Source organism: Haliotis rubra, unplaced genomic scaffold (genome assembly GCF_003918875.1).
Source record: "Haliotis rubra isolate DU_JTF1 unplaced genomic scaffold, ASM391887v1 Scf14, whole genome shotgun sequence".
Lineage (NCBI taxonomy): Eukaryota > Metazoa > Mollusca > Gastropoda > Lepetellida > Haliotidae > Haliotis > Haliotis rubra.
Window position 1 is genome coordinate 851071 of NW_025765336.1, and position 27472 is coordinate 878542.

Sequence of the window (27472 nt, forward strand, 5' to 3'; positions counted from 1 at the left end):
GCATTATTACCACAATCCATGCTAAAACAAGTAATTCCATGAGTAATTACTCCATCACACCATAGAAGAAAATACATTCTCCTCCACGCTTCATCAAATTACATTCATTTTAGTTATCGAAAGGACTTTGACAGGATATTTCTATTATGATAAAAACATATTCAAAAACACACACGAGTTATGCTTCATGGAAGCAATAATTATGTAAGGTCTCATGGTGTGGAGATGTGTATGGTACTACAACCGTGCCAACACTGAATGGCACAACGTCAAGTGAAATTGAGTGGAATTTAAACGAACGAAACTGAATTTGTAAAAAATGAAATAAGGAAACTTAATCCTGCTTTTACATTTTTAAGCCAATAAGTTACATCCTGTAGAACTCAAACATTGTGGTGTAAACGTGGCAAGAAACATAATAAATGTATATATAAACAATCAAATTTATGAAAAAGGGTGTGTGAAAACCAAAATGAAGAGACCATATGTAGAGCTTACACACTTACTCTGCTACGTCAAGCCTAGTCACTGTGCCCAATGAGTCAATGGAAACAACTCAGTTTTGAAACGGCACGCATTTGTATTACATAAAGTTCGTCCATTTACTAACCACATCTGCAAAGCGTATTGGCAAACAGCTTGTGAAAATTGCATACCTGTGAACCTTCAGGTCGTGGGAAGACTCTGCTGCGCATTACGTTCAATGGTCTTATTGAGATTGTATTAGGGCGAGAATGTTTTACTTGTTCTACCTCTCTGAAAAAGCAAGACTCCCCCAATACATGGTGTCGTTTTCTTCCTCCTGACCCAATGAGGTGGAGCGACAGCACGAGCTGTCATTGTTCCCGGCTGGGATCAACCTGTGGAGATGGCCTTTACACATGAGCACGTGAACGAACATATTGAACTGACACTTTTGACAAACGTATAATTTCTGTTTGTGTGTTTGCAACATGTGCTCTCGTATAGGTGAGTTATGGTTGATAGAGTTCAGAAACTCACATTATCCAGACAATGTGTTTGAAATAATCTGTATGAACACTAATTGATTTCATGACAGACACAGCCAAGTAGATGACCAATTAAGGTTATAAATTTCATAATAATGCTTGTGGTAGAATGTGAAGTAATCTAGATTACCCTAACGTGAGAAAACTTAAGACTTTACAAATGTGAAGAAGTCGAAACGCTATAAAGCTTGAAAGTTAATGCCTTGTCAAAACAGAGTGCTGCCATGATGGACTTCATTATTCATTATGTTCACGTCTGGTGTTTTGGATTATCTTAAAAAGAAATACAGAGAAAAACTGCGCAACAAATCAAGTGGGTTTCTTCAAACCGAAATGAAGGGCCTGAAGTATGTATTATTAAAGTGTAAAGCATTTGAGTCGAGCGTGTTCAAACCTTTGTCATAATCAGTCCATAACTCTCGCGTGAGAGATGCCGACTGCATTGGCCATGTAACGAGTGGAGATTTGTTGATCATTTATGATCGTATCATGTATTGGATCAACATTTCCCATAGTAGTTGAAGGAAGTTGAAGGCCCTCCTCACCTTGGGTCATGTTCAATGCTTCCCTTCCCTGAGTAAAAACCCGCTGACCATATCTTAAATGTATCACTGGAAGGACACTCATTCCTCAACGTTGCCACCTTGTCTGCATGTGTGGCTGATGTTGTTAGCTTGTTTAGCCATTTTAGTCCACTTTCATCAACAGAGAAAACCTAGTCAGTATGCTGCTGAGTTAAATGCAAACTGTGAATAGTCTACGGTCCATGTTTTAGTGTTTTCAGAGAACCTTTCGGTCACCCATGTAACAGACTTAGAATACTTCTGTGTGATAGTTGTACATAATACATCTTAGTGATACCTGTGCGGCATACATCTATGTGATACCATTATATCATATATCTTTGTGATACTTCATACAATATGGCTCACACTGAAAGGTTCTTCCTTTCTATAAATTATTGTTTCGTGTAATGAAACTTAAATGGTGAGTGAGTGAGTTTAGTTTTATGCTGCACTCAGCAATATGGCGGCGGTCTGTAAATAATCGAGTCTGGACCAGACAATCCAGTGATCAACATTATATGTGTATATATCATGAGCATCGATCTGCGCAATTGGAAACCGATGACATGTGTCCACCAAGCGAGCGAGCCTGACCACCCGATCTCGGAAACACAAATGGAATTAGGCGGGATATGGTGTTAGTTGTAACAATTGTAACAATACTTTATTGAAACATGTCAGATAAGTAATTGGTCACATTCTGCTAAAGGCACATTCTACTGAAATGAAAACGAAGATTTTACTGTGTTCTAAAAGAAGTACATCATTGAGTATGTTTTTAAAGAGAAACTAATAAGGTTCATGAACATGGAACTCCTTTGAAAGGATATTTTTATCAGGTCGTACTGCCCCTTTTCATTTGAGTAAGAGCCATTGAATGTTTGATTGTACAGTTATAATACTTGACAGAAGTAAATACTCCCCACCGTACTGTGATGTTTCTAGGAATAGATACATTTTGGGTAGTGTTAAAGAGATTCAGTAACTTAAAACTTAATGTTTCTAAGTATTAATATATTCTTTCTAATATTTAAGGAGGTTAGACTACTAACAGAAAACAAAACAAAAACAGTGTTTTACCAGTATTCCATGTATTGACAAGAAAGTATCAACATCTGTAAGAACATACAGTCAATTTGCCAAAGTAGGGTAACAAGGCAAACATAACAAGAGTGTACATGGAAACAAAACATAAAAATAAAATTAACAATAAATATAAATGTCAACCAGGCTCAGTAAGACACAGGGTAGGTGGCTGCTCCATTCGTACCTTCAGATCGTGAGTTCGAATCCAAGTGTCCTACAGATTATGAGTTTTGGTTGGTCGCTTGTTTTGCCAGCATCTTTGCTGGTGAGTTCATTAAAATAGTAAATGTCGAAGACCTCGTAGAAAATAATAAGGTTCATGAACATGGAACTCCTTTAAAAGGACAATTTTATCAGGTCGTACTGTCCCATTTCATTTGAGTAAGAGCCATGGAACGTTTGATTGTACAGTTATAATACTTGACAGAAGTAAATACCCCCCACCGTACTGTGATGTTTCTAGGAATAGATACATTTTGGTTGTGTCAAAGAGATTAAGTAACTTAAAACTTAATGTTTCTAAGTATTAATATATTCTTTCTAATATTTCTACTCTGTCTTATTGCAAATGCCGTGTTTCTAAGTATTGGACTGCTACTTGTGAAAGGGAACTTGACTGAAAACAGTTTTGCCGTTAGTCGCCGAAACTGTTTCAAATTTTGATTTATGCATAAAGATTCATAGTGACAAAAAAAATGTCCACAAGGCTGTGTGACAAAAGGGATGACTTTAACTTTACAATAGTCAACTTCCCTTTGACGTCGAGCAATATTCAAACAGCTGCCTAGGTGTTTACATTTCACACCTTTTGAGGTACAATCGAGCGTGCTGTTTTTATTAGGATTTCAAAGAGCGTTATACCACTCTTGCTCACAGGTTGTTTGATCAAGGTTACAACATTCAAGGCCCCTGTAAACTTTCAAGAAGTTTTGTTAGACATATGTAGGAAATTTTCAAATAAAATGCATCATTGCCAAAATGATGTCCCTTGCAATTCTCTATTTTGACTTCTACCTTACGTTTACGAATTATTTCAGGTGAATGTTTGACTAAACTTTGCATGTGTTTATGACGGGTGCCACCGGTGGGACAGGATAGGCTCACATTTTTGCGAACACCTGATATCACCTCTATTTCATAGTGATTCATAAACACATGCTCTGTCATCGTATCGCATAGTGACAATCATTGTTTTTAAACATCATACAGCTGTAATACTGCTGAAATTAATATCTGCTGATGATATAATCACCATTGTACAATCGACTCTGCTTTTTGCACAGATTTCTTATGAATGTGGAAAGGGTTTTTGTCACTTGCATTTCAGCATGAATGAAACAAATTAACTACACATACGAGTGTTGTTTCATGGAAGCAGGATATTGTCCTTCGTCGACAGGTTTATATAAATATACATCTATTCCATTTCAATGTCACATATGTTCTCGTCACGATATGGCTGTAATATTGCCGATGTGACGTTAAATAATAACTCACTCACTCACTCATGGAAGCAGGACTTATGTAAAGAATCATTATGACATGATATCTTTGGCAGCACAACCCTGTCATTGTCGGTTTCTGCGGAAATAAGGTCAATCAGGAAGAACTTAAACACTGTAGCCTAAGTTGAAGCGAAACATACCATTAGATATTATTTACAAAAATGATCTGTGTAAACATAGGCCAAAGAGACCTCTCCACAAGACTTCATGGCAAGAGGGATGACCTTTACTTTCCAAAAGTCAACTTCCCATTGAATATCCAGAGTGTCATACGATCAAGGTTACAGCGTGCGATGTAACAGTAAGACTTTCAAAGTGTTTTGTGATTGGCATTTGGGGAACAATTTACAGTTTTAAGCATCATTGTTAAATATGTCAAATGGAATTCTCTATTTCATATTAGTCGATATGTTCCTATGGGTTTTTTCCGTGTATTTATGACGTGTGCCACCGATTGGGAGAGGAAGGCTCACCATCTCTTGTATCGTTGATATTGATATATAACCAATTTCTATGATATGATCGTGCAGTGGTGATTACTTAACAGTATGGAAGTAATTTAGCTTTTTAACTTTGTGTATTTTAAGACACTATTAACTTTGATCACATTTATACGTTGATGACTAAACATTTACAATAATTATGATGGACTACATGGCCTAAAGAAGTATTCGGCAAACGCCTTGCAAAGTGAGATCAGGGGAGAGGGTCTTCTTTCAGTGGATATCCTGTTCAAAAGGAGGTTAGACTACTAACAGAAAACAAAACAAAAACAGTGTTTTACCAGTATTCCATGTATTGACAAGAAAGTATCAACATCTGTAAGAACATACAGTCAATTTGCCAAAGTAGGGTAACAAGGCAAACATAACAAGAGTGTACATGGAAACAAAACATAAAAATAAAATTAACAATAAATATAAATGTCAACCAGGCTCAGTAAGACACAGGGTAGGTGGCTGCTCCATTCGTACCTTCAGATCGTGAGTTCGAATCAAGTGTCCTACAGATTATGAGTTTTGGTTGGTCGCTTGTTTTGCCAGCATCTTTGCTGGTGAGTTCATTAAAATAGTAAATGTCGAAGACCTCGTAGAAAATAATAAGGTTCATGAACATGGAACTCCTTTAAAAGGACAATTTTATCAGGTCGTACTGTCCCATTTCATTTGAGTAAGAGCCATGGAATGTTTGATTGTACAGTTATAATACTTGACAGAAGTAAATACCCCCCACCGTACTGTGATGTTTCTAGGAATAGATACATTTTGGTTGTGTCAAAGAGATTAAGTAACTTAAAACTTAATGTTTCTAAGTATTAATATATTCTTTCTAATATTTCTACTCTGTCTTATTGCAAATGCCGTGTTTCTAAGTATTGGACTGCTACTTGTGAAAGGGAACTTGACTGAAAACAGTTTTGCCGTTAGTCGCCGAAACTGTTTCAAATTTTGATTTATGCATAAAGATTCAGAGTGACAAAAAGGCTGTATCACAAAAGGGATGACTTTAACTTTACAATAGTCAACTTCCCTTTGACGTCGAGCAATATTCAAACAGCTTTGGTGTTTACATTTCACAACTTTTGAGGTTCAATCGAGCGTGCTGTTTTTATTAGGATAAGAGTGTTATACCACTCTTGCTCACAGGTTGTTTGATCAGCTAACTGAAATACTGTTCAAAGCGGTATTGAGCCCAAATCACACGATGATCCATTAAAACGAGTGTAGTCCACGTGTATGCAGTTGACATAACTGTGCATTCCAGGTACATCTGCGCCAAGTCATGCCATGTCGCCATGTTCCTTCAAAATAATAAAAAAGAACTTCTTCACACAATAATATATTTCCGATAACATGAACTTTCAGTTTACCTGTTGAAGTTTGTTCCAATATAATGCTGCCCAAAATAGTTTTGTACATTTCAAGAACATGTGCATTTCTTGCAATAATTTTGCTATTTTTTCCAAATGACTGATTTGACTTTTACACTGCTTTAAACAACATATCAATTTTATCAGGGTATGTGTGCTTAATCCAAGAGGAAAGCCTCGATGCAGGTTGTAAAATGTCAGCATAGATACTATCCTGGAAGAAGATGTTTCACATACAACGAACTTAAGGAAAAACTTCCTTGCTTTGTCGCTTGGGCAATGTGACAATGGTCACATTGGTTAATTCAGTGACCACAGATATAGTGACATATGCATCTCTAGACGTTCAGGACAATTTGTTAAAAATGTGCCAGTGACAATAACGACGTCCGATGCATTTACGTATTTCTACTTGTACCATATGTACCGTTGCTATTTTCCAGATTGCCTGGACTTCCTCTGCTTCTATACGTCTGTTTGGCAGCCCCGGATTGGCTCAATTTATTCCTTACTGATATTGTCTGCATATTACATAACGTACACATTTAGCTCCAACTGTTGAATGCGTTGCATTCTTTTCTGTTGACCACCTCCAAGAAGCGACTTTGTAACAAAACATAGTTTTGAACAGAATGGGTAAAACTTTAAGTCGCCAAACTACATTATTTCAGGGTATGTGACAAAAATAGAATTATAATGTGCTTCTTCAAACTGATCAGTTTGTGTTTCTGGGAATGAAAATGAATGATGGCTACACGTTTCGATAAATAATTTGTACCAGGAGTGGATCCACATCTTCCAGTTTTTGGTCTTGCATGACTCTGTGCATCAACATCACGAAGAACCCGATCCTAGAGGGCAAAAGATTGTGTACAGCTGTACAGTATGATCAGCTTCAAATGTGTTTATATTACAATATGTTTGTAAATCCAAACCATACAAGTACATATCATGTTGAAGGAACAATGTTAATACACTTAATATTCTGGAATAAACGGTACATGATTTCAAGACCTGTAACATTACTTGAACTAACTGAAAACAGTTTAAAGTTTCCTTAATACGTGGCTTGTGTGATTTGTAACACAGATATATTTTTAACAATTTATCCATAGTACAATAGGAACATACTTACGTGTTTGTACATTTTCTAATAACATACAAAAGAAGGCTAAAATCACAAAACTCCATTTATTGTTCAATTCGTAATGTAAGGATATATAAGCATAATTCAATAATACATTTGTTTTGAGCACAGTACATTCAAAATGTCAAAACACCTCAAGAGCATATTAAAAGCAAATAAACCAATGTAAAAAGCCAAAGAAGCACCGACACGATTCACAATGCGCAATGTTTCCAAGGGTGGAAACAAATCTGAACATGTGCATAGGAATGGATAAGTATTACATACCCTGTTTGGTGACTGCCGTCTCGTCACCGCGCTGCTGCTGTAGAGACTCGGGTTAAATCAACACTTACCTTGGTCCGTTTGTGATCCGCGACTCGTTTCTTCGCTCCACACCAATCATACATGTCCATTCACTGAATCATTGTTTCATTCATACAATGATGCTTGCTTACGGTCGTTCCACATCTCTCCACATATTCATCCATCCATCCATCCATCTGCCCTTCCTTCCATCTATTCACCTATTTATCATAACATATTATATTATTATTATTATAACCATCTGAAATGTACAGCTTAACAATGATAACATTCATAACTGTTAATGAAGTAACATCATTTCAATTGAGTCTTTGAATTTAGCAGGGATACACCTTAAGGCAAGAATCTTATGGATGTCAGCTTCTTTATGTGATAGACACGACGTTATATCTGATGATGGAGTAAGAATATACTTCGAAACGTCTTGTCCATTACAATTAAGAAGTTGACATCCATACAATTCTTGCCTTTGTCATTTTGATTGTGTCATTTTTCTCCGATAAATTAAATATTAAAGTAATATGCTACTGTTCACGTTAGAGTACAAGATTACAAGAACAGAATTGAAGTGTTATACGTGTGTTTTACCTTCTAAATTATCTTCTTTCTCATAGTGAATGAGAAAACTTGAACCATAACGACCAGCGAATCGTATGGTGAAATCATTCTGTGACAAATCTGAAAGAGGAAAAAATTCATCTTGAAATGAGGTCGATTTTGACATACCGTAGTTTAAGATTCATATAAATATAATGTTGTCAGTGCCAAAATGGGAAATATTGGGATCAATCCATTCTGCCTAACCTTGCAACGACGTCGGAAGTCATTCAACCCAAAATTAGAAGAATTTGCTGTTCAATGCCATGTTTATGACGAGTGCAGGTACAGAAAAAGTTCATCACTTTGCGAACAGCTGGTATCATCACTAATTCATAGTTATATCATCGTATGACACTTTATCAGTCACTGGATCATCTGCCCAACACTCAGTTGTTTACAGACCCGTGAAGGTCCGGGTTAGAATGAACCTTCAGTAACCCATTCTTGTCGTAAGAGGCGACTAACGGGATCGGGTGGTCAGGCTCTCTGGCTTGGTTGACACATGTCATCGATTCCCAATTGCGCAGATCAATGCTCATGCTGTTGATCACTGGAATGTCTGGTCCAGACTCGATTATTTACAGACCGCCGCCATATAGCTGGAATTTTGCTGAGTGTGGCGTAAAACTAAACTTACTCACTCAATTGTATACAGACAGCGTCACACAACTGTAATACTGCAAACTATTATAATATACATATGTTAAAAAATCACTAGTAAATGGCTAAAGGGCAGCACAGAGTGACCTACCGGTGGCACCTGCCATATACACAATCAAAGGTTAGTCAGCTGGTCGCCTAAAAAAATCGGAAACGTTGGGCACAAGTCAAAATAGAGAACTGCATCGGACAACTTTTGCGCCCAGTTTGGAAATAATCTCCTCATTTGTAAAACATTTTGAAAGATTTACTGAGGACTTGAAAGTTGTAACCTTGATCACACAACTTCTAAGCAAGATTCTTATGGTGGACACTCTTTGAAATCTTGGTTAAAAGAGCATGCTCGATTGTACCTCAAAAGCTGTGTTAGAGTATCCTGCTGCCAGCTTGTTGCTTTGATATGTCTCGAAATGCAACAGTCCCCCCTTTTTCTGAATGTTACATTACGAACACCCTGTTAATTCATTTTAAGTTTCTATATATTCCAGTATTTCGAGACAGTATCCAGTTTGATGTGCCATCATGACATGGTGCTTGATATACTAATTATGTCATTCGCAAACAGCTACGTCTGAAGTATTAGGAAATGATTAGACTCCGTGTACTCCAAAAAGTGACCTTTCATTCTATGGTGCAAATACACACCAAAACGTACAATGAAGCTATATCTATATAACTTTGTTTGTTGTCAAATGCCGCAATAAACATGTTACCATGTTGAATTATACATTTTCGTGTTTAGACAAGACAATTCAGGGACCAGCATCAAGCAGATCAGCGAGCCTTACCACCCGATCCTGTTAGTCTTTTACGACAAGCATGAGATGTTGGAGACTAATTCTAACCCAGGTCCTCACTGATGGCAAGGTATGAAGCCAGTAACAACACAATGTTGTGATGATGTGGCGGGATAACAATCTTCTCTAACAGTGTTATCACTAAATGTGATCTGTACGAGTGGGATAATGATTGGCTACATGGATAACATGTTAATGTGGGGCACATACACCATCCACAAAGGACATGTGTACTACATGCATGTACGGCGGATGACGATACTTACATGTCCTGTTGTACGTTCCAGGGTAACACAGATCCTCGTACTGTTCAGTGTCAGTTTGCTATAGTAACACGAACCTGAAGAATATGTAGTGAGCGCGATATCTATAGTGATTTTCTGTGGAATGAAATTGCCGACGATGATGTAGGTGGCATCATAAGAACTTGTATATGTCCCTGGAAATGATGGCCCGATTAACTGCCCACTATTTGTGTTGTACGTCAGTGTATTGTTGACCTCATCTGAAACAACAGAGTAAATGCTAGATGATAGGCGATTATAATTTGAAAGTATAGCTTTTGCCTACTGAGCCATGGTTAAACATTGCAGGAAATACTGCATATAAAGGCAAATGTTTCTTGTAATGTCTGCTAGCTAAAGGTGATATTGATAATCAGTTCCTAGAAAACGTAGTTTCAAACACAAGCTCTACCTTGAACAGCGTAGTTGACAACGAAGCCACCACAGGTGTCCACAGATCGATCCCCACCATGTATCACGATATCGACACTACCGAAAAATGCATCTGAAACAGGAAAAGATTGGATTAAGTATAGCTGCTCCTCGCATCTTACAGATAATGTCTGATACATGAATTCCGTCTCAGTAGAATATATAGTCATCTTTTGAAATGATTTTAAAACAAAAATGTTACTGTTACCACTATACAAAATGTGTGCCCGCATGAGTTCCTCGGCTTTTTTTACCATTGCCAGGATATCAGTGTGAACAATGAAGGTGAACATATTTGGTGTTGTTCTGAGTGATTTGCAATAATATCTCTTAAACACTCGTAAACCACTATCTAATCATTGACTACTAAGGGAACAATATGAAACATGAATCACCACTCTACACAGATGGCAGAGTGCTTTCTATTATTTGATATATGTGCTCCATTGTTTGATACATCTAGAAATTGGAGAGGTCCGTACAATTGGAAATTTTGGTACTTAACAATCCGTTTTCCGTATATTGTTAAACCACTAGCATCCATATCTATTCATTTTGTTTAAAAAACATTATATATTAAGGTTTCGGAAAATTATACTGAGAACATCAATGTTTCAGCTTACAAGTAGTTTTGACAGAGAGCATCAATGTTTCAGCTTACAAGTAGTTTTGAAGGGCTTTGCGGTGCATATTTGTGGTCCGTCATCTATGGTTAACCATCCGATGTCACAGTTAGCGCTGTTTGTGAAGTTGAGAGAGACGAAGTTCAGAATTAGTGTTTGCAACTTCCCGCTGCCTATGATAGTGTTGGTGCAGTTGCTGTAGGTGCAATTGCAGGAGGAACATGGCGTCGATATCTGGCCAGATGTCTTCAAGTGGGTAGAAGTGCAGTTGTCTGCAACATGAGATTAGATTATGACCCTCATCAATCATTCTACAACACATCAGTCCCCGACCCCACGCCATTACAGACAACGTCAGTTATTCACAGTATTGACGTCAGGAACAACAGATTACAATGGGGAAGATGACAATAATATAATAATATACATGACATAGGTGTTTTCTTTAAGTTTTCTTAATCGTCATACATGTCAGCCAATCCCTGGGGCCAAAATGAAAAGGGTTACGTTGTTGAAACCTCACGCAAGAATTATGGTTAGCGATACACTTGAAGGTACATGTACTTCTACCCACATATGTAATCTGTGTTTCTTTGGCGTCAATACTGTGGATAACTGACGTTATTACCATTACTACATTACTAGCATTACTACGACAGATAATTATCTTTTTTCAAACAGTACCGGTTGTTTGACTCACAAACACGTCAAAAGTGAACCCAGCAATGTTTCACGTTAATCCCGAAATATATTTGTCTCATGATCTGACTCGAAAATGAAAAGACAAAATCAACACGAATGTAGGAATGAGTCTTTACCGGAAGTGTTGAAGGTTAGTTTCTCTCTTTCATATAGTAAAAATACTTTAGTTATGAGGTTGGTATCTTCAGTCATTTGATTTCTTTGCTCATTAAGGGATTCCACAAACAAATCATCTAATACAGAGAATGGTTTTGGACATAATTATTTCATTGCAGCTCTTCTTTTCGTCAATAACAGCCCAATAGCATTTAGAAAATTCAAAAGGCAAAACTCGAGGATATACACAGTTGATAATGTAGAAATGTTTATTTATATATGTATTTACTGTTAAATAAAAGACACAAATGCGCAATTGTTATGAAGAATAAGAAAGACGATGACCGATCATAACGAATCAATAATGCCTAATAATCACATAGCGTACCGTTTGCATCCATGCCGACAAAGTAATGCATCTTAAACCCTCTACTTCTGGTGTCGTAATCAGTTCTGAACTTGATGATGAATCTGTCCTGAAAGGCATCTGAAATAAAAACAGTGTTGTTACAATGATCACTGAAAGAGTTGTATCATCATTGTTAGATTACATAAAACTGGTAATAACTGGACGTTCTTTCTTCTTTTAACACAGACGCTTCCTTGAGAAAAAGTAAGTGGAGATGAAAAAAACGTCTTCGATTTCTTTTCACACGTGCCAGTCAAAGACTTAAAGTAATCATAGAGACACAAACATAGACGGGCCAAACAAGCATATCATACAGACAGATTACACAACCCTTTTTCACAGTCGGATTTCATTGAGATATATGAGTCACTCAGACGGATCAAACAATCAAGGATCATGCACTTAATGGACACACACTTGTTGTTTCATCTAGATATATAAGCTTACATGTTTTATGGAACGTTGTGGGGGAGCACAGCTGAGGACCATCGCCTATAATGAGCCAGTCGTTGCTACAGCCTGAAACCTCATGAAGATCCATCTCCAACAGGTCAATTGTTATGCTCTGTGTGTGCCCATCACCCACGATGACGTACGAGCAGCTGAGGTAGTTGGTATGTATTCCAGGGTAGCCAGGACTGGTGATCTCACCCTCATTGGCGGTCAACGTCGTCGTGCAGTTGTCTGACAATGACAGAAAACAGGCTTGGGATCACTTGTGGTCTCAATAATGCTTTATTATTCTTGACTCACAGAAACACGAGTTGTCCAAAATTTGCATTTCTAACACAGAGTATTCATAGTCATTTGAAACATTGATTTACTAAGGTATAATGCCTTGAGTCACTTTTTTTAAATGTTTGGTTTTCATAATGATTCGATAATCTACTGGACGATCTTCAGGTCCATGACAATTAATTATCATTTTACACATTCTGCATTTATTTGATTGGTATTCAAGCCCCATAGATGAACTTGTAACCTCATATAATAATATCAGAACGCTATAATATCAGAAAGCATGCTTTACAGTTCGGGTTTCAACACACTAATTGTTTTGACTGCCAACAAAACAGTGCCGGTGGTTGTACTCAAAACCTTTAAAATTGAACACTACACTAGCGAAAGTTCAATTTTAGATATAGCTGCTATATGAATAGAATTGAAACCTACATCTTTATGCCCTAATCCTTCAGAATGCAAACATATAATAGTATGACATAATCCCGGTATGTATAGCCTGCCATTTGTCCTATTTTCGTGGCACGTTTCATTTGCAGGGGCATCAAAGTAATAATATATTGGCAACAGAAAAGACAATAAATTATCATTACGGATAGATATGACTATTACGGCACCAAAGACTAGGTACTCTTGTCAATATAACATCGTATCTGTCTGAAAACGTATTCTACATAAACACATCGTAGGAGCGGTGAACGTTAGGAAATATTTCATAACAGCAAGTGAACGATTCACACGAGAGGTGAGCAGGTTTCACTTTATAGGTGTAAGAAAATTGTCAATAATCTATATTTTTATAGGTCACATTGTCCCCAAAATTCATGGTGTAAAATCGAAGACACATGTTCCACCAAAAATCGTTCCCTTCCGTCATTATACTAACAAATCTATCTCTTTTAAAAACTCAATGATTAAATAATAAATAATATTATTAAAAAGGTCCTTTACTGTTTTAATATTGAAATATTTATCCCTTATGATCGAGAATTCAACACAGTCAAGCAGTCTAGCTTCGGTTACGTTTCCGTAAAGATGCATAAACATATCAAAGTTTGATTGATTTAGCTCTATTTGACTGAAATACGGATGTCTCTATATGGTTTCTCAGTGAATACTGTACTTTCGGGCAGTACAGCACACCTTGTCGCTGGAAACTTTATTGAATAACCACAGTAAAGCGTTCAGTGTGTATATTAAAGTTCGACATGAAATCGTTCACCATGATGTTCTAAATCGTTCACTAACAGTTTGATGGTGTGGATCTTTCGAGGATGAAAGCTGGAAAACGGCACAACACTATGCATTCAAATTTTGTACAAACAAAGTTCCATAGTTACTCTAAATGTCGGTGTATTTTGTTTTTCGTCTCTACGGAAATGATACCTTAAACTTTGGTATGTTTATGCATCTTTACGGAAACTTAACCGAAGCTAGAAGTTGTTTTAAAGGCTCATGTGCTAGTATAATGACGGAATGGAAAGATATTTGGTAGAATTGCGCACACGTGTCTTCTATTTTACAGCATGAATTTTGGGGACAATGTGTCCTATAAAAATACAAATATTGACAAATTTCCCACACCAAAAAATCAACCTGCTCACCTCTCGTGTGATAAATCGTCCACTTCCTGCTATGAAATATTTCCTACCGTTCACTGCTCCTTCGGTGTGATAAAGTAATTTTCTAAGTTAGTATTCAGTTTGTTAGCTATGAAAATGACACTACTTTATCATTTACTGGGAATGGGAAATATACACACACAAACATAGTCGGAATTTTACAAACGACTCTGTATGGGCAGATATTTCTTATGGACATGGAAATGGTTTTAACGCGTTTACTTACAGGAAGTTGTTGAAAGCACGTCAACAAGAATTACCTTCAACGGCGTAGTTGACAACAAAGCCACCATAAGAGTTCACACCACCATGGGTCACGATATCTACACTGCCAAAAAATGCATCTGAAACAGAATTTTCGGTTAATATATTTCTACCTGATATAATTGAGTAAAAAGGTCTCTACACAAATCACATCTTAATAGGACAGAAAAGCTCATTTGAAATGGTCAGAGAGAACATTAACACACTTATACAATGTACAGTTACATACGGCTATTTATTTCTCATAAAATTGGTCCTCGTTAGAGTAGACTGTTTGGAGGAATAGATGGTATTTCTATTTGTAAATGAGGGGCGGTGGGGTAGCCTAGTGGTTAAAGCGTTGGCTCGTCACGCCGAAGACCCGGGTTCGATTCCCCACATGGGCACAAAGTGTGAAGCTCATTTCTGGTGTACCCCGCCGCGATATTGCTGGAATATTGCTAAAAGCGGCGTAAAACCATACTCACTCACTCACTATTTGTAAATGATAGGTCTCATACAATGAGTGGAAGATAAAGCCAATGGATTAAGACCATATCCGTTGAGTTTACACTCCAATGGATACGGGCTTGTGAGAAGTCAGGAAGGTTCTACTTTCAGTGTTCGCAAATAACATATCGGTATCAATCTTTATCTCTGACAGAATTAACCGTCCACATCGTTTTCACAATCATGTCATTCTGTGACAAATACATTTTACGTCTCACTGGCTTGAGCTGCTTTGTCATACACATATTTAATACATCTCTTTCTGCATACAAATTGAATCTTGGTATTTTTAAAACCAAATGAATACAATGAAAATGTTGCCAGTAACCATTGTGCATAATACCTTCAGAACAGTCATGCCCCATTATGTTTTCGTATAACAGATCTATCAAAATATATACAACCACAGTGGTTCAGCTTACGGGTTGTTTTATAGGGTGTTGAGGTGCAAATTCTAGGTCCACCATCTATGGTTAACCACCCAGTATCACAGTCAGCGCTAGTCGTGAAGTTGAGAGAGACGAAGTCCAGGGTTAGTGTTTGCAACTTCCCACTGCCTATGATGGTGTTGGTGCAGTTGTTGTAGGTGCAGTTGCAGGAGGAACATGGCGTCGATATTTGTCCAGATGTCTTTGTGTGGATGGAAGTGTCTGCAACATAAGGGTGAACATAAGCTAGTCATCTTCCATTCTCTGAGTAAAAGAATTACCGTAAACATCTGTTATTCACTGTATCGAGGTCTAAGAAAAACGATCGTTTGCAATAGAGTGAGTGTTTGAGTTAAAGGTTTTAAGTCACATCGGCAATATTTCAGCCATATCGTGACTAAATCAAGTTATAAATATATTAACAATTAAAGGTAAATTATAAAATTATGCCATCGGAGTACAGTAAAACAACTAGATTATCACAGAAATAAATATGAAACTAGTACATGTATTTGAATCTAAAATATTTTAACTATACATGACAATACAATGTAAAAACAGGCTATAGGTTGCCAACGACTGAAGGTAGATCACCATACTAGGGACCATGGGGACTTACAATACATTTGCTTCCTGCATGGACCCTAGCTGGATTTACACCATCCCCTCAGCCGTTAGCAATGTAGACACATCTAGCCATACATTTAAAAAAAACACATATACTGCGATTAAAAATAGTGGAAAGTTTGAATTTTCTTTGAATGTTTGTGGACTTACGTACCCTCTCAGGAGGACGTTTTCTCTAACAGAGATGACTACATATGACGTAATGATATACAGTTCAGTATGTTTTGTTTCCCTGATCGTCATACATGCTAAAGTCTGTTTGCAGTGAAAACGTACCGATGAATTTCACTTTAAACAAAAAAGTAAATCAAATTTAGTGAAATTAAGATTGCGTATCCTCATATTATTTACCTTGCCAAATGAACATTTAAATCTCAAAATTCTATTCAACTTGTGATTAAAGTTGTTTAATAAACGATCATAGATTCAAATCGCTATTATTGGTTTGTATTACAAGGGGGTAAGCGCAGTAGATGGAACAGTGAAACAAAGGCACGTGCGGTACGTATGAGCGTTAACTTGTGAAATATATTTCGTGAAACAAAAAGTGGAAAAGACTATAGAATGTATACATACTGCTTGAACAGGTTCATATCTAAGTTCAGATCTACTGTCATTTTTCATACAAATATTGGATAAAATGATTGCCATGATGTACCGTTTGCGTCCAGGCCGACAGAGTAATGCAACTTAAAGCCTCTACTGCTGCTGTCGTAATCAGTTCTGAACTTGATGGTCAAACTGTCCTGTAGGACATCTGAAACAAAAGCGTTGTTTTATTCACTTGCACCTGTCCAAAACAGATCACACAGACATATAACAAAGACTGATGACGCAAATAGATCATCTGTTACATGAAATTTTCTCTGTGTATATCGTTGGAAATAGAATCACTGCTTACATGTCTTATGGAACCTTGCGGGGTAGCACAGTTTAAGACCATCGTCTATAATCAGCCAGTCGTAGGAACAGTCGGTACTTCCTTGCAGGTCCATTTTAAGCAGGTCAATGGCGATGAACTGGCTGTGTCCATCACCCACGATGATGTACATGCAGCTGAGGTAGTCGGTGTGGATGCCAGAGTAGCCAGGACTGGTAATCACACCCTGACTTGCGGTCAACGTCGTTGTGCAGTTGTCTGACAATGGGAAAAACAGGACTACGTAGTCATATGATCTAATAGCATTTCTATGTCCAACCCTTAAAATATGTGCTTGCATTTGCTTGTTCTTCCTGCTCGAAAGAGAAACACGTCAGCTGCTATGTGTGTTATAATTCCATTGTCCAGTATCACTTTTACGTTTTCGGTTTGAGCTACTTACATTTCAACTACTCATGTCCGACCAAACAGTACCGGTAGTTGTACTTATATTAATTGTATGCATTATATGTATTCTATGCATTCATAAAGTACTATTTTTGACAGATGAAAAAAGATCTGCTTCTATCGATGGTATATCATATCTTTAACCTTCTTCTTGTGACGCTGTAACGTGTAACATACTGCGCATAAAAGGAATAGTTTAGCATAAGTCCAAACAGTTAAGTACGTTACAATAGATAAAGGTCATGGTAAATACACAAATTTGACAGGTTGACATGATATAGGTACATGCAAGCTGATAATGTGTTTTTTATTGTTGGACCTATCATAAAAGTATGCACAACCATTTGCAAATGCTAATACCATAATCCAGGTAGTAACAAACTTAGTGATAAGTTATTGTCACGTGATTGGAAATTTTACAAAAAGTAAAAGTCCCTGTGGACGCGCTAATAAATTTTGTTGCGTCCATTGTCAATTTTTTATGCGTACAGGACGCACTGATCAACGTTAATGCAACCAATACTCGAACCATGATATCGCAAGTGTCTACGGACACAGTACCTTCACTTTCTTCTTTTTCACAGAATAACTTGTAATGATGTTTTGTTTTCATGTATTTTAAGTATGTCTGCCTTGACACTAGTGCTCTTTTGTTTCCAGAAACAAACAATGCTAATCACTGAAGTTGATTTGGTAGTCGGCTTACGTTATTGCCATAATTATTTTATTTTATGTTCTTGTTTTATTATTTTCATGTAAGGATAAATTGAAATTTTTAAGTCACTGGGCACGTCACATCACTGTCAGCAACTGTTTCATGTAATGTTTATCATATGCTCAGCAAAAGGAAATGTCATTAACGAAATAAAGGATAAGACAACAGTTGATGTGTAACTTAGATTATGTGAGAAAACAGTATTTTGTAAAATCATTTCTTAATTGCGATAGATATCAGGGAATAGGTATTAGATATCTTGTTCCCAATTCCTTGCATTTAAGGAATAAAATATGTTTACATCAAATCAGATCAACTGTTCCAGTGATGTCTCTCCCAGTGTACCGTTTGTAGACATCCCATATTCAAACTTTTCTCATATTTGTAACTTTATCAACACGTGGTAATATATTTGAGATCAAAAGACACTCGGGTGAGATTCTTTCTGTATACCCCACGAATTGCACTATTATCTGTTCTAAAGATATTGTTGCTATAGGCAATAGTTACATGTACTTAGTTCTGTCTGTGTCCGCAATTCACCGCTTCATCATTTGGTGGGAATTAATCAATTCGCTCTCTGCCTCATTCTCTTCATTAAGCTTGACATTGTTATCCAATGTTCTTACCGAAAGTAGGTTTTGAGAGAAAGTACACCAGCTCTACCTTGTACAGCGTAGTTGGCAACAAAGCCTCCAGATCGATCTCCGCCATGCGTCACAATATCCAAACTGCCAAAAAAATGCATCTGAAACAGGAAACGTTGGGTAATTTCATTTCTATCTCAAATTTGATAGAGTTCAATATGACAGGTTTTATATACAAAACCCTTTCCCCATCCATAAGAAATCTCTGCTAAAAGCAGAGTTGATTGTACACATGTGACTATATCATGTGCAGATGTTTGTTTCAGCAGCATTACGGCTGTATGATGTTGTTTGTAAACGAATCGAGTCTGGACCAGACAATCTAAGGACTGTCACCATGCGATACGAAGACAGCATATGTTTATGAATCACTATGAAGTAGTGATGATACTAGGTGTTCGCGAACAGGTGGGGGTATCCGGCCCCACCGGTGGCACCCTTCATAAACATGTGCTATGTAAATCACCGATTTTATGCATTTGTATTAAAGAATCTGTCTATGTAACTGTCAACAAAATAAACAGCAGAACGCAGAAGGCTTGCAGAGGGAGGGAGCCAAAGACCTGTAACAGCGGCAGTGTTGGGTCATAAAGGTCAACGTTCGTCAATGTAGATCAGCTATGCTGATGACCCTGCTGTCAAAAGAATCTAACTTTGGATGCCTACCTTTTTGTACAAGGTTTTGTTTATTGGTTGTTGGTTTATTTTTCACAATTGTTAGCACGATGTTCTCTTTCATGCCAGGAGCAAAAGTTGTACGTTTCATGTAATCCGACACCTTATAAATCGGTTTGCTACGTTTGCTCTCTTTTTAAAAAAACTTAAACACATTGCTAATTAAACTTTTAGCATCATCTGAATAAGCTTTCATGATGACAGCTAGAAGTAGTCAATGTGAATGATCCAAACGGTCTATCACTGTGCAGTGCACAGGTAACTATCATGAACTGCACGTGCATTTACCTTTATGACCCAACACTGCCGCTGTTACAGGTCATTGGCTCCCTCCCTCTGCAAGCCTTCTGCGTTCTGCTGTTTATTTTGTTGACAGTTACATAGACAGATTCTTTAATACAAATGCATAAAATCGGTGATTTACAATGTGATTAGGTTGTCTGACAAAACATCCACTTGCACAGTTTGAGATCGATTGGGTCATTGGATGAAAAGATATTTACAAAAAACCGGGTCCACATGCATTTCATGCCAAACTATAAGTCTAGTCAATTGTTCATCTAAACTAATTCGGGAACGTATGGTATAAGTCAAAATAGGTAATTGCGTCGGACGTCAGTTTTGTCACTGATGCATTTGGAAATGTCCTCCTCATGTCTGACTGACGGACTTTAGTTTTACGCCGCTTTTAGCAATATTCCAGCAACACCACGGCGGGGGACACCTGAAATGGGCTTCACACACATTGTACACATGTGGGGATTCGAGCCCGGGTCTTCGGCGTGACGAGCCAACGCTTTAACAACTAGGCTACCCCACCGTCCCTCCTCATGTCACACTGACGCCTTGAATGTTGTAATCTTGATCAAACAACTCCTGAACAAGAGTGGCATTGCGCTCTTTGAAATCCTGGTAAATAAAGCACGCTCGATTGCACCTCAAAAGTTGTGAAATGTAAACACCAAAGGCTGGAACTGTTGGAATATTGCTCGATATGAAAGGGAAGTTAACAGTGGGAAAGTCAAAATCATCCCTTTTGTTATACAGTCTTGTGGAGAGATTGTTACTCTGAATCTTTATGCAAAGATCTAAATATGACACAGTTGAGGCGGTCTCACTTGTCTCTGTAATTTCAAGTTCAGATGGGTAAATCCGCTTCGACAGCTATTTAAATAAACTTATCCGAGTGTTGCAGTATTTATCAAATGTTCAGTGAGAATGAACACCGGGTCTCTTGACAAATTACTGTGTGAAACCAAGCTGCATTTCATAATGACAGGCCAGTCTCACGAAGATTCAATTTGCTTTCGTTTTTGCTGGAGGGCAATAACTCCAGGGCATAGAAAGTACAGAATATGTAAATGTAATTACGACTTATACGAAGGTACGATCACCATATTGCGGAGATATTTTTGCTTTGCGTAACTGAAAATGAACTGATATATATTAATAGTCGTAATTTGCAAAAGAAACATAGCATGTGGTACTTGAAATGTTCTTAGCCCATTGTTTTTCCGTACCGTAGGATCCTATATTGAGAATAAAAAAGGCGTCCTGATTGTCCCAATGAAAGATATTTTCGATATAGAAGCACATGGGAAATGGGAATACCGAATAACCTTATTCTGAAACTCGCATTTTAAGGCATAATCGTGGTTTTCATACCTCGTACATGATTTTCATGAAGACATTTGTATTACGCATTACACAGGTAACAATATTCAATAGTTTGTGTGCACAGCATGTACAGAGCGTACTAAACACGTTCGTCATATGTTGATGAATACTTGCATAAGAATTTTTAAACAGTCAATTTTGCCTATTTTGTTTTTGAAAATATAATACTGTCCAAACCAATGGCATCTTAAAAAACACTATAGGTCACACATATGTATTGTTTCCTTTCAACAGCCACCTGTGAAACAGAATGCGACATGAATAATATTTTCATAAAAGCAGCTTACAGGTTGTTTTAAATGGAGTTGAGGTGCACAGTTTTGGTCCACCTATCTATGGTAAACCACCCAGCATCACAGTTAGGGCTGGTCGTGAAGTTGAGAGAGACGAAGTCCAGGGTTAGTGTTTGCAACTTCCCGCTGCCTATGATGGTGTTGGTGCAGTTGTTGTAGGTGCAGTTGCAGGAGGAACATGGCGTCGATATCTGGCCAGATGTCTTTGTGTGGATGGAAGTGTCTGCAACATGAGGGTTAAATGTATGACATTCATCTTCCATTCTCTGTGTCAACAATTCCACATCCCAAACAACCTGAGTTATTCACTGTATTCGAAGGAGAACGGTCGAATACAACGAGAATATGTCAACAGTTGAAGAAATAATAATACACTGGTCGCCATGCCTTTTGGAAGTGGACCGCCTCCGCCTCCGTGGTTAGAGCGTCCGCCCGGAGAGCGGAAGGTCGCGGGTTCGATCCCCGACCGCGTCATACCAAAAGACGTTAAAATATGGTACTTGTTGGTCCCTGCCTGGCGCTCGGCATTAATGGGTACAACAAGGACTGGTCGGCTCGGAGTCAGTATAATGTGTCTGAGTTGGGTATTCATGTTTCACTGCGGCATGGTATCTCAGAGGGCTAGCACTATAAAACCAGCTTAAGTCTGGGCTAGTACAAGCAGCCGCACATACACATACACACGCATACACGTCGTCATATGAGCGAAATATTCTCAAGCACGACGTTAAACCCAATTTCACCTCACCTCACCTTTTGGGAAAGAACACACTTTCCTACTGATAGTAAACAATATATGTTATGAAGAATCAGAAAAGGCGAGAACGATTGATACTAATGAAAAATGTCTACTAAATTCATGAGAAAGTGTACCGTGTGCGTCCATGCCAATAAAATATCGCATCCTAAACCCTCTTCTGGTAACACTTCCATCACTTCTAAACTTTATGACGAATCTGTTCTGGAGGATATCTGAAAAAAACCCGATGATCGTTGATGAGTCGATGTGAACGCAGTTGATGAGTCGATGAGACATATTTGCGTATGCTTTTTGAAGCAAAAATACCTTGGTAAAATTTGAATCCCTTTTATATAAGTTGAATTAGTCCAACGGATCACATCCACTGATCACATAACACAGATACATCTCACAAACGGATCTTACACATGGGTGATAAAGACGTACCACATAAACGGATAAGAGAGATGAGTCAATATTCGGTTACTCACAGAATCGTATTACGCCAATGGATCATATAGACATTTCACACACACATATCTCACACATGGATCTCATACACAGATTACACAGATTATCACACATACATAACTCATAGACGTATCGCATTCATCATGCAGACGTGTTATACAGACGGATTATTTGACCACATCCGCACATGTATTTTACCGACAAATCGCACAATAGGACCACACATCATGCACGCGTTTTCTAGCAACCGATTACAAATATGGATCATACACGGATAACATTTACAATATTTCTTTGTTTGTCGTTTCAAAAAGCATCAATGCTTACAATATACAATGGAAATGGGTCATGCATTTAATTAATAATCATTCTTTGTATGTCATTCCAAAGTGTTTCAATGCTTACATGTCTTATGGAAAGTTGTGGGGTAGCACAGTTTAGGACCATCGTCTATAATGAGCCAGTCGAAAGAACAGCTTTCCACGACGATCTCCAACAGGTCAAAGGTGATTATCTTGTTGTGCCCATCACCCACAAAGATGTACATGCAGTTTAGGTTGTTCATGTAGTTGCCGGGGTAGCCCGGACTAGTAATCTCACCCTCACTGGCAGTCAACGTCGTCGTGCAGTTGTCTGGCAATGAGAGATAGAAGGACAATGAGAGAGAGAGAGAGAGAGAGAGAGAGAGAGAGAGAGAGAGAGAGAGAGAGAGAGAAGAGACAAGAGAGAGAGAGAGAGAGAGAGAGAGAGAGAGAGAGAGAGAGAGAGAGAGAGAGAGAGAGAGAGAGACCGTCCTGAACCGTTTAAGTTCTTTAATGTACACAGAAAACAGCACAGGGCTGAGGACACAACTTTGGCGAACTCCACATGAGCTGTCAAAATATTCAGTTAATTTTCTACCAAAATCATAAGATACAGTGGCTTTAAAGGGTAAGTGTACACGATAAAATTACACTTATTCTTATGTGAAACAAAGTGAAATATTTTAATATCATTGTTTGACATTATACACTAATTTTTCTTACAATGGAAGTATAACCCTCAAAATATGTGCTGAAATGGTATGCCATTATGTGACCCTTGTTTTCCGAGCTAAACAGTCCCTTTGATTATGACGTAATTGGTGCCACTTGATTTTAGACTGGTCTCCTGTCTAGTCCCAAATCAATAGATAATAAGACTGAAATTAATCACGTGAGAAAAGTTTGTGAGAGAATCATAAAAACTGAAAATGTAAGCAGCAGGACAGATTGATCGTGTGTGTTTTCATTCATAACATTAATGAAAAGACCAAATATGTGTAACAATGTTGACGTACGTATGACATCACTCTCAAAATGGCGTGTTCACTGTCACGAGTACGACGGACTTTGGACGGAAATTTGTTTTGTTTCAAGCAACGTATATACATAAATGTGACAATGAAAATAGTCGGGAACATCCTGACAATCTGCTGGTTGTTATTTTCTTTTTGTTTTCATTGTGACCAAGGGAAATAGTCAGAAATGAGGGGAACGTCCATGGTCGGTGTGCTTGAATTTGCTTCAGTCATGGCGTCAAGCTTTCAGAAACTATAATTATGTTGTGACGAATCTCGGAAATCATTGGAAGAGGCTACTCCTATTTTATTTAACTATCGCTTGCTACGATACCTTTCCCATGCATGGTCTCAAACTAATGAGCAAGTAGATGCAACAAAAGTAGGCGAACAGATACACAGAGTGAAATCTGAGATTGACTTTGTTTACATTTCAAACAAGTGGTCCTTTCTCAGCGCGGCATCTCATATATTTCGTTAAGAGTTCACTGAAACACTTGGTATTGGTGACAAAGACCATTTTTCATTTTATTTTAAACTGTATGAGGAATTCAGGCATTCGTGTTAGTTTGTAAGTGTGACGAGATTTTATAACCACTCTGAAAATTCACTCTGACACTGTGCGTATTTTCCAAAATATTCTCAGTGAGTGAGTTAAAAGTTTACATCGCATCGGCAATATTACAGCCATATAGCGATCAAAACAAGGTAATCAATTTTAAAATAGCTGTCGACAAAGGACAGTAACACTAACTAGACTATCACAGATATGTATTTAAAACTAGTAATTAAATCTAAAATACTATTACGAGAGAGTACGATATAAATATATAATAAATAAATATATAGATCGCCAACAACTGAAAGTAGATCACCATATATACTAGGGACCATGGGGACTTACAGTGCCTTTGCTACCTGCATGGACCCTAGTTGGACTTACACCATCCCTTCAGCTGCTGGCGATGGTAAGAAAAGTTAGTCGAATTTTAAAATAACAAAAATACTACGTTTAAAGATCTGGTAAGCGTAAATTTAACTTTGAAAGTTTTGGGACTTACGTACCCTCTCAGGAGGACAATAATTTTACAATGCATTAACCCCCTTTGCGTGTACAGCCACTAACAATCGCAGTTGCTAATTTATACTACCATGTTTAAAATACCACTTATCTGTTCACAAAACATATTATTCAAAATGTATCTAATAATTATATTTCCTTTAAAAAATTCAATTATTAAATGATAATTAACATTACTTAAAAGATCCTTCAATGTTTCGACATTGAAATATTTATTCCTTGTGATCAAAATATTCTTATCGATTATCGGTACAATGTTTCAGAATGAGCATTGGTGGTACAATCAAACGACAACAACAAAAATACCAATGATACGTTTTTTCTTTTTTTTCTTTTAATTTAAATTCTCCCAGCAAAATTTGATGTTTGAATTAAGACATACTATAAATTACGCAAAACACAGTGAAGAGGGATTTCGTAATGTGTCAAAACTGGCCAGATTTACGATGCATGTAAGTTTCAGTATATTGGCCTTACAATGAGCGGATGATGTCATAGAAAATCGAATTTCAAACAGAATTAAAAACTGCCAATTGCATTTATCTTCGTGATGTATTTGGATATGGTATCGATAGGTGGGAAGAGTGGAAGAGGTGGGGCATATATTGTACGATTATGTAGGAATTAAGTAACAAACGTAGAATGCAGACACATTCACCGATGTCAAGCTAGATGTTGTGCATAAACGTTCTATTTTTTGTGAAAAACGATACGGACGAAAGAGGACCGACACAGGTTGAATGTTGTACAAGTTGGTATACGTGGTAACACTGTTTGTACAATGTATACGTTTTTTTTCAAACTGCAACGTCATCACAGTGTGGAACTGACCTTATAACCAGCTGACGACCAGGCAACAACTGGATTAAAACAGTAGCCTGCGCATCGAGACACTAGAACCACTCCTATACCTGCACCACGTGAAATGGGTCTAACAACGTCATTCGTTTATCGGTTTGGCACCAATGACGTCATTTCCAAGGGACATGGTGTGTTTATTGTGGATATAGAACTCTCGGTTAATGTGGAAAATTTGAACCGATATAACGTTACTTTTGATATCTGTACTGTTTTGGCTATAAAAGTTCTTGACATACACTTTTTATGATGAACAAGTGCAACACAAAAAGGTTAATTTTTGTGTAAACTTGCCCTTTAACATTTGCGCACATATTTTGTATCAAAGTAAAAAATGTACCGTGGAATCCGTTTTGTAAAAGAACATATAGTAATTTTTTTACCTGTGAAAATCTATGAAAGTAACATAAAGCTTACCACCTTTAAAAGTTATAGATTTCTGAACAATAGCCTGAAGAATGAAAATACTGTCAACAGTCAAGTGATCCTTCTTAGAGCCTCCTGGTATTCACCAACTAGTTCATAAAATTCTAAATAATGTTCCCATCTTTTATTTAAAGCTGTGGAAAAAAGTTTGCTTATCACATTTAATAAGGAAATTCCTCTAAAATTATTTGTATTACACTTACTGCCTTTCTTATGTAGTGGCATAATGATACCAGTAGACCAAGATGTAGGGTAATATCCAGTGTGTAATACCTTATTAAAGAGTATAACTAAATATGGCACAAGGACACCTTCAGCAGTTCTAAAACAAACTGCTGGGGTACCATCATCACCCGGAGATTTGTTACATTTCAAATTTCTTATGGCATGAATAACATCCTGCTGGTCAAAGTCTATTGAGAGAATATCATCTTCAACACAACATTCTGCTCGTTCAAGTCTATTGAGAGAATATCATCTTCAACACCACATTCTGCTCGTTAAAGTCTATTGAGAGAATATCATCTTCAACACAACATTCTGCTCGTCAAAGTCTATTGAGAGAATATCATCTTCAACACAACATTCTGCTCGTTAAAATCTATTGAGAGAATATCATCTTCAACACAACATTCTGCACATGTATTACAGTCATGATTGTGTAGATATGCTTTAGTGTCCTCTGCAATACCGCTATCATCAGGGTGTGTAGGAGGTAACACATTCTTGAAATAATCAGCCCATACTGAAGGGGAGATAACAGACTCAGATGAACGACTTGTAATATACTTTTTCACAATACGCCTAAACACTGTACAGTCACTAGAGCTTGCTGCAGCATGAATAGCTGGAGTTATTGAATGTGTATAGCGTTCTTTCTTGGCTCTACAGGTATATTTAAAGTTGTTTCTGCTGCACTTATACCGGTTATAGTTCTCTTTAGTCTTCTAAATATATATAAACGTCTGTAGTTTTCTCTCT

The 27472-nt window shown here is 37.5% G+C and overlaps 1 protein-coding gene across 3 annotated transcripts in view; it reads right to left on the bottom strand.

Annotated features, from left to right (window-relative positions):
- Positions 1-6846: 6846 nt before the first annotated feature.
- The window catches only part of LOC124268693 (cubilin-like), a 58917-nt gene continuing 38291 nt past the window's right edge, over positions 6847-27472 (bottom strand). For 2 of the 3 annotated variants that reach the window (XM_046703684.1, XM_046703686.1), the window contains 10 exons: positions 17166-17402; positions 16923-17021; positions 15632-15859; positions 14717-14800; positions 12541-12777; positions 12073-12171; positions 10925-11158; positions 10244-10336; positions 9814-10052; positions 6847-8168 (listed from right to left, as the gene is read on the bottom strand). In XM_046703684.1, the coding sequence (XP_046559640.1) occupies positions 8082-8168; positions 9814-10052; positions 10244-10336; positions 10925-11158; positions 12073-12171; positions 12541-12777; positions 14717-14800; positions 15632-15859; positions 16923-17021; positions 17166-17402 (1637 nt within the window). In that variant the 3' untranslated portion in view covers positions 6847-8081. The remainder of the gene's footprint in view (positions 8169-9813; positions 10053-10243; positions 10337-10924; positions 11159-12072; positions 12172-12540; positions 12778-14716; positions 14801-15631; positions 15860-16922; positions 17022-17165; positions 17403-27472) is intronic. The other variant, XM_046703685.1, reaches the window with a different exon arrangement.